The sequence below is a fragment of the Pygocentrus nattereri genome, chromosome 19 (assembly GCF_015220715.1).
Source record: "Pygocentrus nattereri isolate fPygNat1 chromosome 19, fPygNat1.pri, whole genome shotgun sequence".
Classification (NCBI taxonomy): Eukaryota; Metazoa; Chordata; class Actinopteri; order Characiformes; family Serrasalmidae; genus Pygocentrus; species Pygocentrus nattereri.
Window position 1 is genome coordinate 36,736,341 of NC_051229.1, and position 15,101 is coordinate 36,751,441.

A 15,101-nucleotide genomic window follows, 5' to 3' on the forward strand; every position below is an offset into this window, starting at 1 on the left:
ATTAAAAAATTAAAAATGAAACATCTGCATCACAGTAAACACAACTACAGCGCAGAAATACCGGGTTCTAGGTTGGGTGGGCATTTGATTGACTAATCGATGAACTGAAATATCAATCATGTCAATAAAAATGAAAACAAAACAAATTGAATAAATAAAACATGAACTATATATGAATGAAGAGTGTTTGGACACAAGAACACTCTTAAAAAGATGGTTCTTTAAGGTTCTTTAGTAAAGGCAGTGGTTCTGTTTGTAACCATTAGTGTTACGTAGAACCATTTCATGCATTGCCTTCACTAAAAAGGTTCTTTAAGGGTTTTTTACTAAAGGCATTGGTTCTATTTAGAACCTTTAGATTTATGTAGAAACATATCATGCAGAACCATTGCCTTCTCTGAAAAGGTGGTTCTTCAAGGGTTCTTTGCTAAAGGCAATGGTTCTATTTAGAACCATTAGTTTTTGTAGAACCATTTCATGCCGAACCATTGCCTTCACTAAAAAGGTGGTTCTTCAGTGGTTCTTTACTAAAGGTAATGGTTCTATTTAGAACCAATAGTTTTTGTAGAACCATTTCATGCAGAGCCACTGCCTTTACTAAAAAAAGATGGTTCTTCAAGAGTTCTTTACTAAAGGTAATGGGTTAATTTAGAACCATTAGTTTTATGCAGAACCATTTCATGCAGAACCATTGCCTTTACTAAAAAAGATGGTTCTTCAAGGGTTTTTTACTAAAGGCAATGGTTCATAGAACCATTTGCATGCTCAAACGGTTTTTGCATGGTGAAATAGTTCGTGTGTTAGATGTGGTTCCAACCTTTTTGTAAAGGGTTCTGCTAATTGTATACAAGCTTGACATCGTCACAACAGCAGAACCCTTCTTGGTGCTAGGTACAACTACATACAGCACATTGTCCATGCAAATGGTTCCGCATAGAACTCATGGCTCTAAATGGAACCAATCCTTTTACTGAAGAACCATCTTTTATCTGAGGAAGTGTTGCTGCTGCAGCTGAGTGAGAAGAGCCCTGCCCTCGAGCGCGGGGCTGTAGTAGGGTTAAAGCTGGTGAGAGAGAGAGAGAGAGAGAGAGAGAGAGAGAGAGAGAGAGAGAGAGAGAGAGAGAGAGAGAGAGCGAGAGTGAAGAGAGAGAGACAGAGAGAGAGAGCGAGAGCGTGAGTGGAGAGAGAGAGAGAGAGAGAGAGAGCGACAGCGTGAGTGGAGAGAGAGAGAGAGAGAGAGAGAAAGAGAGAGCGTGAGTGAAGAGAGAGAGAGAGCGTGAGTGAAGAGAGAGAGAGCGAGAGAGCGACAGCGTGAGTGAAGAGAGAGAGAGAGCGAGCGAGAGAGAGAGAGAGAGAGCGACAGCGTGAGTGAAGAGAGAGAGAGAGCGAGCGAGAGAGAGAGAGAGAGAGCGACAGCGTGAGTGAAGAGAGAGAGAGAGCGAGCGAGAGAGAGAGAGAGAGAGCGACAGCGTGAGTGAAGAGAGAGAGAGAGAGCGACAGCGTGAGTGAAGAGAGAGAGAGAGCGAGAGAGCGACAGCGTGAGTGAAGAGAGAGAGAGAGAGCGAGAGAGCGACAGCGTGAGTGAAGAGAGAGAGAGAGAGAGAGAGCGTGAGTGAAGAGAGAGAGAGAGAGAGAGAGAGAGAGAGAGAGAGCGTGAGTGAAGAGAGAGAGAGAGAGAGAGAGAGAGAGAGAGCGAGAGCGTGAGTGGAGAGAGAGAGAGAGAGAGAGAGCGTGAGTGAAGAGAGAGAGAGAGAGAGCGAGAGCGCAGAAGCAGCAGTAGTAGGCTGGAGCGCGCGCGCTTTCCTCGCTGTCTGGAACAGCAGCTGTCTGCACGACTGGAAACGGGACCCCTTTTTTATTTTTGAGGGGGCTTTTGAGGCATGAAAGAAATGGCAGCCGAATCGAGCCGGAGGTTCACCAAAAACCTGCTGAAGCCGGGCAGCGCCGCGGAGATCCGGCAGACAGCATCCAGCGCCGTGAGGAACTCGACCGTGACGGTAAGATACGACCACCGCCACAACCACGACCACCTCTACTGCAGCCTTCAACTTCACCTTGGCCTTCATTTTCGACACACTTCGTCTATGCAGTCTGGGCATTTTTCCTCGAGTTCTATTCGCCCCCTTCCATAGAGAGAGGGAGAGAGAGGGAGGGGAGGGGGGGACGACACTGCTGCATTCATTCGCAGCCATTCCTTCATAAAGCTGCAGCTGAGCTCAGTATCAATGGCTGGGGTGCCACCAGCTACAGTTTTCATTCGCAATTGTTTTTCTTTCTATTCTGATGCGGCTGGCTGAAGCCTGGGCTGCTGCTCTGCTGTTATGGCCAGCAATTAGGAGCCTGCAAGGCCTGTGCATTGACAAATAGCACTTCATGTGCAAAAGTATCCAGACACCCCTGCACATACTGCCTCCATGGAAAAGCTTTGGCTGGTAGAATGGAGCAGCCACACATGAGCTGAAGGTCACCATGCCCAATGCCAGGTGTGGGCTAGAGGGGTATAAATCCCCCCAGCACTGGGCTGTGGAGCACTGGAACTGTGTTCTCTGGAATGATGGAGCTCCATCCATACCTTTGGGATGAGTACTGACCATCCAACATCAGTACCTGACCTCACTAATGTTCAGTCAAATCCTCACAGCAATGTTCCAACATCTAGTGTAAAGCCTTCTCAGTAGAGTGGAGGCTGTTACTGCAGCAAAGGGAGAAACCTCTGTTTTTTGTAATTGTGCCTTTAAGGCTGATATAATATGTAAATGCCGCATTTAAAAAGCACTGCTTGCTGAAACACTTCTTATAGCTTCAGTGTGAATGGGCGGGGCTTAACTGGCAGATGACAAGCTGACAATTTATTGCCCGATATTAACTAATTGTGAATAATAGTTTAATTGTCCATTTTGGCTTATTAATTAAAGTACAAGCCTAAAGTGACCAGACTAGCTGATTAGCTACCCTTCTTTCCAGCTGTCCATGCTTAATACCACCAAGGGCAGCTCAAATAAACAAACACTACTCACTGCTGCCCTCTAGAGGAGTTAGAAGTTACAACTTGTGCTGTGCCTCATAAATGCGTATCACTTAATTATGAAAAACACCCAATTTGCATTCGCAATGTAAACGTATTGATAAAGCTAACAAGCGGGGACCATTAATAATTAAATTTGGATATATGCAAATGTGTTGCTTTCTGTGACATCATCAATTGAAAATGTGCTGCTTGTGCAGCTTAGTGTCCATATATGGACTGTGTGGACTGAGGAGTAAATGGTAGGTTTTGAAATGTTTACATACTGTTGAATTAAAAGAATAAAAGGGGAGGAAAATTCGGTTTTCCATGTCATTGCACCCTTCAACACCCTTGATTTCAGAAGAAACGCTGTCTACAAACATTTGTACATATACTGTCCTGTCATTGCGTACTGGTCAGTTTGAGGTCAGTGTGTGCAGGAGCCATGTATATCCAGTCATTTCCTTCCAGTGGATGTCTAACATGTGGATGCAATCAGCGACTGCAACACTAGCGCGACTGCCAGCGCTGCCAATGTGTTGCAGGCTTCGCACCATGTTTCATTTCACGTTTTCCCTCATAAAGTCTGCTTGGTTTGCTTTGTGTACCAACTTTGAGCGTATAGCAGAGCTTTTTGTAGGCCTGGTCTGTGTGGTGAGCAGGTTAATCTTATGGTTTTCAGCCTTGACCGATTTGAATACCCCTCTTGTATCCGTACAGAATGCAGAGTTTATGCATCTTATAATTCAGCCACTTTTGGCCACTCGTAATCTTTAAAGTGCTTCCTGGACCTTGGGGTCATTAGTGTTAATGCAGGGTTCTCTCTTGCTTCGAGGCGGTTTGGTCTCTTAAATCATCGCTTTGATCTTCTCGCTCGCTTGCTGGCTCTCTCTCTTTCTGTGTTGAGTGGCATTGGCTGGCACTCTTTACGTTGGTCTATTCCAGGTTTTGTTATCAAGCTTTCAATGGTGTGTTGGCAGAAGAGTGTCACTGCTGAGTGTCTGTGCGTCTGAGGGAAAATCCCAGCTAACTTACAGGACTTACCCATATATAACAGTAAGAGGTTCTGGGTGAGCAGTGGGTGGGGGAAAAACATTTTGGGCTGCTTGACATGCTGACTTGCTATTCGCTGACGATGGTATGTTCTCGTATTGGAGGCTGAAGTCATTCATAAGCACATGGGGCTGCATTGTATTGTGGAATTTGGTGGTGAGCCAACACAATAGAAAGTAGTGCTGGGCAATAATAATAAGCTTCAGAGTGAGATCTTGCGGTTTAAAGACTTCTGATGATGTATCTTGAAGGTGGAAGGAGTTGTGGATGTTGCTGTTAGGAAGCTGCAGTTTATTGGCCTCCACATCAGTGAATTTCATCATCTCCCTGTTTGGATTATTCTAAGAATTGTTAGACTTTTTGTGTAATGCATGCTGGGAAATGTACTGAAAGTAGTCATGGATGGAAACACAAAAAGCATACCAAAATTATGAGTCTTGAGGCTATGGGATACAATGCTGTGCTACAGAATATCACATAATATGACCAGTTTTAGGCCCCATTAAGTTTGCAATATAAAAGTTATTTAACTCATTTTGAGGGCTGATGCTCTCTGTTTAAAGAACATCTCACAAACCTGATGTAGCTTGTTTTGGACTGTTTTTGGTTCTGTTTATGCCCCCCCCCCCCCCCCCCCCCCCCCCACAATATACGCACTCTGATGCAGCTTAGATCAACTTTCTTTCTACTGCTACTTCTGTTTTTTGAATGTTAAGAGTTTTAATGAAAATCCTTAATAAAAAATCACATATTAAACAATATAACACACAGTAATCCAACATCTTTCGAAAACTACTTCGCTTGGCGTTTTAATAGATGTTACTGCATTTGATTCAGGCAACCTGCATGTTGATGGAGAAACTGCTGGAGAAACTTCAAACTGTAAATGATTCATTTTGATATTCAACTATAGATGCTTATGGGGAACAATGTAATGTTACAGCTTCAGAATTTTCATGATTTAATCCTGCTTCATGCTTCTGTGCATATACAGCGTCCAGCTCCTACATGTCAGTTAAGTCCAGTCAACTGTATGAATTAACCGCTAATATCAAAACAAGAGCATGAAATGTGACTGAGGAGTAAAAGCACTGCCGCTTTGCTGCCCTTCTTAAGTCTTGCTAAAATATTGCTCCTGTGAAATTGTGAGCTAATTTATGTCTGCTAATGTCAGTAAAACAGTCATACCGCAGCAGCAGCATCAGATCTAATCTGCATTTATGTACGTAGCTTGTGTTTCAGGTCTTTTACTTCACACGCTCTGAAGACGAAAGCGAAATTGACTGAAAACTTGAGCCCCTGCAGGTGTGGGTTTATGCCAGTTTCCTCTCTTTCAATGAGAAAAACTATTTAAGTGACAGGCACAGCCCCTTGTGGATGAGTTAATTCATTATCCCCTGAACCTTTCTTGCTGCTGCTGTAATGTTATTTCATGTAAAAGTGCAGTTTTTTAAGTGCGTATGGGGAAAGAAGATGGGTAAAAATATATGTTTAAGTTTTGGTTTATTTGGGCTTATGGTGCACTGAGGGTCAATGTCCTGGCTTCACTGTATAGCACAGAGCTTTAATGTAAACACTAACGACACATTATGGACAATTTCTTAAGTATGTCTTCATGTTCAAAGCATTGCCAAGAGGCCCATAATTTCAGAATAAAAATGAGTGCGAAGAAATGCTGTCTCGCTGACCCGGTCTGAATTGGTAGTTTCCGCTTTCTTATAGACAGTGTTTGTGGTTTGTATGAGCCTGAATGATCTCCCACTGACCTGAAGCCTGGATGCCGCCAGACCTGTCAACATGATGTGCTGGGCTGCTGCCTGTTTCCTCAGCGTGTAACAGTGTGTGTTTGCCAGTCTGTGCCCTCTATTCGCCCCTTCTCCATCACATTCAAACACAAACTGTATGCACCCCCGAGCATCTAGAACGTTCTACAGTTCTCAGCATTAACCGGCTGCATCAGCAGTGGAGAACGTCCGCAGATGTGCCGCGGAACCGATTTGGTGTGTGAGAGAGCATAAATTTAAGTAGCAGTGCGTGAGTGTGACTGATAACAGTAACCCCTCCACCCAGAATATTTATGAGTGAATTGGGGCTGTGATCCGAATATTAACGCAGCCATAATGCAGCGCTCCATGGAAATCATGGCTGTGTAAACAGCCTCAAAACCCCCTTCTTCATTTTCTTTTTCTTTTTACCAATACTTAGCCTATAACTGTACCTCCATATTTTCTCATTGCAGTGACATTGTTTTCCCTTCTAGGACTGTAAGATTTTGATCACTAAATATTGATAACTAGAGAGATGATGATATTTTGTTACCATGCTAAAATATTGTGGATATTGATAATAATTAAAGAACACTGGCTGTGTTTACATGCAAAGATTTTCTCCAGTCTGACTGAATACATTCTGATTATAGATTAAGACTGAGGTGTTTATATTCTCACTCTACTCAAAAGTCTAGTGGAAATCTCTGTTTACATGCTCACTACCGGTAATCCGATCCAAAGTTACGTGCATATGTAGAGAACCACTTAGTGGACAATTAGAGTCCAGTCAGAGTGAGATGAGCAGCAGTGAGCAGTGCTTGTGTTTTTAACTGCTTTAAAATGACGTCAGACTCAGGAAAATGTCACAATTTCACATATACTTATTAAAGAGGGACAAGAAGAAGGCGCCGTGTTCTGAGACACAAGCTGGACGTCCGTCCCACCATCGTCTTTTAAAGCTCAGAGCATACACATCGTCTCCTCTGCAGACCAGTTTCTGCTCCGCTGTGTTGAACGGTATAAACTGTCACTATGACGCGACGCACATGCAGAATGGAGTTAGCCTTTCCGATAGGGAATGTAATCAGATACAGGCATTTTCACGGATATTATACTTCTATTTAAGTTATTATTTACAGAAATATCCACCTCCTTCTGTCGGATAGAAACTGTATTCTGAATGACCTCAGTTAGACTCATCTATTCTGCCTGAGGTGTAAACATGGACGTCTTCTTTTCCCATTGAGTTATTAGTCAGATTATTAACGGATTATCAAGCTGCATGTAAGTTTTCTGTCTTCATTTTGGGTTTTCAGGCTTCTGAATGGCTGGTTCATGATTCGTCTGACTGTCTCCATCTATCTGGTCATCCTTATCCTCTTTTACCTTCATGTCTTCCAAACATAATGGTCTTCTTAATATGTCCAAAATAGGAGCTTCAGTTTGGTCATCTGGGCTTCCATTGGTGAGAATCCATTTGTCCAAGGTACTCTCAAAACCACCAAAGGCATCAGTATTTCTCCTGTCTTGCTTGTTTATTGCCCTGCTTTCAAATCCATAAAGAACCACAAAGAAGACCACAGCTTGGACAATTCTGGTCTTTGACAAACTATTGCATCTGAAGATCTTTTCAAGCTGAAAATGTCATTAACTGCTGTGAAATTTTGCCATCTCAGCCACTCTAATCAGAACGCTTGATACCAAATGATATATGTCAAAATGAAACGCTCATTGCATTCTGAATGAAAATATTCATTGGATCAAACATCATCAAAATAATGTATAATTATAAGTAATATACATGATATTTGAAAAAACATAGAAGGTGAACATTCAAATTCATCAGGCAGCCTAATCATATGAAGCTAAAAGAATTGTTGTCAAGGTCAACAATCCTGGTTCTGGGACCTCATGGAGCTCCAGCCCTGATCTTCCACACCTGCCCCAGCTGATTACCTCCTTCAGAAGTCACTGATTGGCTGGATCAGTTGTATTAGTGTTAGGGAAGGAGGGAGCAGCATTTTCCTCTCCAGGAAAGTAGATCAACAAGAGGAGGAGCATTATGTGAACTTTAAAAAGGTTCCTCACACTCACAGCTCATTTATGATGATGGTTTTTAACAGAAGCATACATTCAAAGGTTCTTTAGGGAGGCAAAAGAGGTCTTCTAAGGCACAGAACAGAGGCTCCCACTTCTGGCAACCCGACGCTACTCCAAGAAATTTTCACGATAAAAAAGAACCGGTAGTGTTACATTTTAATAAAGAATATCAAAAACGGTTAATGCAATGATTGAATATATGAATATATAACATATTTATATAATATACGGCATACTGCATTGCACTAAATTCAATTAAACAGGGCAAAATTTTCTCTCTTTATAATGAAACATGCAGTCGGTCAATGTCCTACAATTTATGAGGATATGCTCAGAAAAGCATATATTGTATGTATTGTAATGGGACAATGTATGATTGTAATTTATCATAATAAATTACATCATTGTGTAATTATATTGTACTGTAATTTATCACGATAATGATTTAGTATAGAGTCATATTGCCCAGCCCTAATGTGTATCATCAAGCTCACCTGATTCAACTCAGTAACTGATTAACAAGCATCTCATTGGCTGGGACAGGTGCTGAAAGTTATTGAAAGTTTCAGTGTAGTATCAAAGAAAACTGAGCCTCCAATACCTGATCAAACTTCTCTTCCTTTCGCCTTGTCAACTATATGTCCGTCACCTTTCTCAGATGCAGAGACACAGGAGTGATTGAGTAACCCCCCCTCTTTCTCTCTTTCTCTCTCTCTCTCTCTCTCTCTCTCTCTCTCTCCCTCTCCCTCTCTGCTTCTCAGGCCGTGTAGGTCTGAAGCAGCTTTGTGTTTGTTTCTTTTGACCCCAGGGTCCACGGACATGTATGTATGTTTGCTTAAGGACTTTAGCATCTACTCGTTCTTGAGTGCCTTCTGGCAGTTTGGATACACAGATCTTGGAGAGACTTCTGGGCCTCAGGCCTTCGCTTGAGTCCCAAAACATGCTTGCTCCAGTGCCTCGATGGTTTGTTTTAAAACAGCTGTTCCAGGCTTTAAAGTTCATGCTGCCAGTAGATCTTATTTTCTGATATGCTATAAGATATGAGCATTTCCCTCCCCCAGTAGCAGCTTCTGAAGGCAAATTTGATCTGATCAAATAAATTCTTTTGTTTATGCTCATTTCCTTCTATTTACACCACCGTCACAGAGGTGACCTAGACTTTATCCGTACCTTGCCGTATGAGGAACGTGGGTTAAATGTAGTGTGGCTGCACGATATGGACATAAGATGGGATGTTTGATAAAGCTGTTAAAAACCACAGTGATGATTTGAGAAGTCTGAGTAAATTATTATGAAAACACTGCATCTCTGACTGGATGTGCTGCAGCTGCAGAACTTTTTTTGTGCTGTAAGAATAGTAATCTGACCCTTCCTTTGAGGAAATGGCTAAGTTACAAAAGCACCATTCCGAATTGCCACTATTGTGCAAGATAGCAGTAATGAAATGCAATGAAATGCTATAAACTACTTACGTCTGAATTGCAAGCACATTTTTGTGCACTGTAAGACTGAACAAAGACAATGTCACTGCCACTGATGTGATGCTATGGAAAAAGACATTCGTCTGTTAATGGCGCCCCCTTGTGGAGAATGTTTAACCTGTCAAACGTGAGTGAGTACCATGAGGTGCTTTGATGTAAAAGCACAATATAAATATTATTATTAGGTGCTATTTAAGTCCAACTCCTGTGCCATATGAATAGTGTTTCTTCAGAATGTCCTGCCTTCTGTTTGGGTCTTCAGGCTTCTGAATGGCTGGTTCATGATACCTCTTCCAGCTCTTCCAAGCTGATGGTCTTTTCCAGTTAATTGTTTTTGCTCAGAATGTGTCCAGAAAAGAGCTTTAGTTAGGTCATCATTGATAGGTGAGGCTTGGTTTGGTCAAGGATTCATTAGTTAGTTCTTTTTGCAGGCCGAGGAAGTCTTCAAACTGAAAAAAGTGATTGCGTGGCCTAAGCAGTTGCTAGGGTGTTGCTAGATGGTTGCTATGGTTCCCCCACATAGTTAATAGGGTGTTATTACTGGACTTAGTAGCACCCTATTTAAGTGGTTGCTATGGTGTTGCTAGGTTGGTTGCTAGTGTGTTGCTAGGTGGTTGCTATGGTATCCCAGGTGGTTGCCAGGTGGTTGCCATGGTTCCCAACATAGTTAATCGGGTGTTACTAATAGTGTATAAATAAAAATAATGTGTGGCCACGACTTAGTAAGGCATGGGAATGAGATGATTAAGTCATGGCCTTGACTTAGTAAAACATGGGAAAGAGAACCTAATGCGTGGCCACGACTTAGAAAGCTGTAATCTCATTCCCACGCCTTACTAAGTCGAGGCCACGCAATGGGATCACACATAATTTTTATTTTCACAGCAGCAGAGCTCCGTACAAATGCAGCAAAATGCAGATGTTTTAGCACAGTAGCCCAGCATCACCTAAACATTCTGTTCTTGAAGGAAACAATGAAGCGAATATTGCTTTAATATTCATATTTCAGATATTATGTTCAGCAGTAAATGGATGTGGATATGATACAGTTATCATCTGGATATGAGTCTGTCATCTATCCTTGCTTTTGACCTCTCAGTGCCCAGGACCACTGCTCTGCCTGGCTCCATGTCAGGGCCACAGGGCAGCGTACCCGCTGCCACATGCTGCCTGCTCCCCGCGGCTCCTCCTGGCTCTGCGCCCGATCTAGCAGTCGAGAGCGGGAGTATTCTGACCCCGAAGCCCGAGTGCCACTGGAGATCCAGTGTATGTGTGTCTTGGCTGCGAGCAGGACTCAGGAAGTCTGCCACTGCTTCCAAAAAATCTGCGTTTAAGAAAAGGTCACGTCATTTTTGGTTTTCTTCCACTCGGTTTCGTTTTCCACTCCGGCTCGGTGTCTCCTCACTGCAGGCCGCAGCGGCGCTAACTGACGGTTCCACTGACTGTTACTTACAGAAACACACTGTCGGTCTTCAGACGCTGCACGATCTTCCTCTGCATCCTCGTCCTCTTCATCTGTTTCTTCTTCATCTTTATCTTCTACCTATCCTCATCCTCTTCTTCCCTTTCATCCAGTTTTCATCTTCTTCCTTCTTTCCTTTATGTTCTTTTCTTCTTCATCACATACCTGCTTTTCTCTTGCTCTTCATCCTCTTTCCGACTTCTTCTTCTTCTTCTTCATTATGAGCTTCATCGTCATCTTAATTGTTGTCATCCTCTTTTTTCTGTTCTTGTGTCTTCACCTCTTTCTTTATCTTCTTCTGCTTCTCCTTCCACATCTTCTTCATCTCCTTCTTCCTTTTCGTCCTCCATTTCCTCTTTCTTCTTCTTTCCCCCCTTTCTTCTCGTCTTCTTCCTCTTCTTTTTTCTTCCTTTTTCTTCCTTTTCATCTTCGTTGTCTTCTTCTCTTTTTATTCCTCGTCATCATCTCCTTCTCTTCTCCTTATTGCTTTCTTTTTTGTTCTTCTTTTTATCTTCATTGTCTTCTTCTTCTTCTCTTTCCTGTTTTTCTTCTCATTTCCCTTCTTTTCTCTCTTCTTTATCCACTTCCTTTCTAATATCTTGTTCCTTTTCATCTTTTCATCTTTCTCTTTGTCATCTTAATTGTCTTCTTCCTCTTTTTCTTCTTCTCTTTTTATTCATCATCATCGTCTTATTCCCCTTCTTTATCTCATTTTTTCTTCTTCATCTTCTCCTCCTCATCCTCTTCTTCTCCTTCTTCTTCTCTTTTTCACTCCCCTTCCTCTGTCTATTTTCCTCCATGATGGCGTATGTTGTGCTTCTCCGCCCTCCTCCTCACACCCACGCTTTTGGGGCTGTATGTCAGGCGGGGGTCTGTGCAAGAGGTCAGGGGTCTCTGCTAAGGTTATTTTTAGGGTTTTGTTGTGAGGGAGGGGGGTTGGGATGGAAAGCTGTGGGAATAATGAAGCCATTTCTGTCTTTGTCGCTCCTGCAAGACTGACAGAGAAAAGCCCTTCATCTTTTTCTTACTCTGTCGCTCTATATCACTGCAGTCTTCTTCTACGGACTCACCTCAACTAGACCACCCGCTTTATTCACGTCTAGCACCCGTAAATCTAATAACACATTTCTTCTTTTCGTCTCTCTCTCTCTCTGTTCCGCACCAATCTCTGCATGTTTCGTCAGTTCTCTAAATGAGAGATGTTTTCATCCAACAGCCCCCCCCAAGGGTCGTGAGCAGTCCTGTCAACACTCAGTGTGGGGTCAGCAGGGTCACCTGGGGCCAAAGGGCTTCTCACGCTGTATTTGTCTATTTATATTCTTTCAACTGTTTTCACGTCCTTTACTAGAGACACTTGACTGGAAACCATATAAATATTCTTAAAAAATGTTATAACAGTATAAAAATGAATATCATTGGTTATGAAATAGACAATATATATCTAATATCAAGATCTAGATCTATATAGATCTATATATATATATATATATATATATATATATATATATATATAGAGCACTAGCGTGCATTTACATACATGTAAACCGTGTGTGTGTGTGTGTGTATGCATGTGTGTGTGATTGGTATATGAAAATGAGAAATTATTGCATTAATTTGCATAGATTTAGCGTTAATTCTTATACATTTCCACTGATTTTCAGCAGTGAATATTGTCCTGTACCTCAATGTTATTCCTCAGAAGAATGTCCTGTTGACCTGAGAAAGACAGTCAGCAGCACCGTGGTCTGTATTCATGCTTGCACTGAAGCACAGACTGAGAAAAGCAACCTTTGACCTTATAGTGATGTTTCTGTAGGAAATGCGTTCGGAGCCTAAACAGATTACAGGTAATCTAATGGCATAGAGTGAATTGTGCTGCCGTTAATGAGAGATGAAGGATTCCCGCATTGCATTGTTTAGTCTTTAGATGCTTGTGCTGTTATGTGTATCAGGTGGAGCCACAAAAAGAAAGACATATAGTGTGAACGGATCTTCCTTCTTTTTACATTATAGGTGCAAAATTACCCAGACAGCCCTTCTAATGAGTGGATTCAGCTACTTTAAGTTCACTCATTGCTGACACAGCTTGATCATAGCATACATTGACCAGTAAAATGGGACGCTCTGGAGCAGCTGCACATGAGCCATGCCCAATGCCAAGTGTGGGCCAGAGGGGTGTAAAGCCCTGTAGCATTGGCCTATGGAGCAGTAGAACTGTGTTCTCTGGAGTGATGGAGCTCCATCAAATTCCTTTGGGATAATTTATGATCCAGAACTGACCATCCAACATCAGTACCTGACCTCACTTATGCTCAATCACATCCTCAAAGCAATGTTCAACATCGAGTGTACAGCCTTCCCAGAAGAGTAGATGCTGTTACTGCAGCAAAGAGAGACAAACTCTGTATTATTGGTTCTTCTACATGCTCTTATTGAGTACTTTCTTTTGTTGCCCCTGGCAACGCTAGCCTCGTTTTACTGTAAAGCTGCTTTGGGACAGTGTCTGTTTACAAATAAAAATATACACATATATCTGGATTGACAGTAGACCAGCAGACCTGCTGTAAAAGCCACCCAGCATCGGCGTTCATGAGCAGTCAGGAAGTGAGTTAGTTCAACTAGATTAGGCTACGATTTGTGTCACAACATCAGTGCTGAGTGCACTTGACTAGACACCCACATCTTCCGCAGTAGCCCTCAGACACCATCCCCCCATGCCCCGTCCCCCCACCCCCCCGCCACTGTCTTGTATATTAAACTTGTATTTAAATATCTGTCCACTCATATCAGTTGCAGTTTTGCTGAGATAATCCAGGATAAAATGTGCAGTATCTCTGATCCCGCTGTGTAAATAACACCCCTATCATTTACTCTTCAAGAGCCTTTTCATCAGTGCTCGTAACGTCCAGCTGCTCTGGGTTTATGCCCAGTGTCTGATAGAGATGCACCAGAATTTCAGCCTCAGAAATATGTAAATGAACCTGTGTGAAATCTAAAAATATGTGAAAATGGACAAAAATACTTTTATGGCTGAAGGAGTGACAGATGGGTCCAGACCCATTTCTTATATTTCCCTTACCCCTTGTTTTTGAGTGTCTGCTTGCCCCTTAGAACTGAATTACAAGGGGTAGTGGTTGAAATCTTGCCCTATGAAATGGGACCTTCAAATAAAAAGAGCATTACTTCATTAACAGCTACTAGCGCTGCTCTGTAGGCGACCCTGCCCGTCTGCAGTGACAGCAGAGGAGGGGAAAGTTCAGCTCCTCACTGCTGGACTTTAATTACATTTAGGGCATCATGTGCCTTCAAAAAAAAGATGGGGGTCAATTATTTATTATCACTCACCACTAATTCTTCAGTACTATGAAGCTGAAGTCAGATATTTGCCAGCTTCTTGTTTGAATTTTCCCGTTCCACCTTAAATGCTCCAGCAGTTACGTTCTGACACTTCACGTGTCAGAACTGCTGGACTATTTAAGGTGGAACGGAAAATTTAGCTAGTTAGCTACCGAGACATTGAGTGATTGTTATGCTTGTTATGAAGAAAAGGTCTGTAATACATTGAAACAATATTAAACCAAGACAATACACAATTATCCACACACTTATCTGGAGTATCTTTGGCAATACTAATAAATATGGGGCTCCAATATCGGCCGAAATGATAAATATACTCTTTGAGCTCTATAACAAAAAAGAGAGTTTAAAAAATAAAAAATCTAGCATGTGTTTTTGTTTCTCAGCCTGATATTTTGATTTTGGTTGAGATTTCTGGTGCATCACTTGGTCTGATGTTTGTCTCAGATTAGGTGTGGTGGTCTGCCCTGGAGAGGGTCTGTTTCAGTGCCGGGGTGCATCTCAAAGAGGCAGGCGAAAAAGATCTGGTAGACCCTTTAAAAACCCATATCCTGTGTTTTTTGCATGCTGTTTGTTCTTCCTGAGGTCCACTTGTGATATTTGTGCGGTAGGTTTTGTGCCAAAAATAGTCGGTCAATTTTTACACAAGAATATTAAAAACGTTCTATATGTTTACCCCATTTTGCTGCTATGCCTTTAGGGCTGAACGATTTGAATAAAATATCTCATTGCGATATTTAACGTGATTATTTTCTATAAATGAAGGTCCCAACTTGTTTTTACCAAGAAGACCAGCACATCCACTTTTTCTGGCTCGAGTCTTGAACACTGACTTTTATGCACCAGACTACCAGTTAACTGTGGCTGTGATG

The 15,101-nt window shown here is 42.2% G+C and overlaps 1 protein-coding gene across 2 annotated transcripts in view; it reads left to right on the top strand.

Moving 5' to 3' along the window:
• The first annotated feature begins 1,740 nt into the window (after nucleotides 1–1,740).
• dock10 (dedicator of cytokinesis 10) overlaps nucleotides 1,741–15,101 on the top strand; it is a 189,944-nt gene continuing 176,583 nt past the window's right edge. For both annotated transcript variants that reach the window (XM_017691862.2, XM_017691865.2), the window contains exon 1: nucleotides 1,741–1,997. In XM_017691862.2, the coding sequence (XP_017547351.1) occupies nucleotides 1,881–1,997 (117 nt within the window). In that variant the 5' untranslated portion in view covers nucleotides 1,741–1,880. The remainder of the gene's footprint in view (nucleotides 1,998–15,101) is intronic.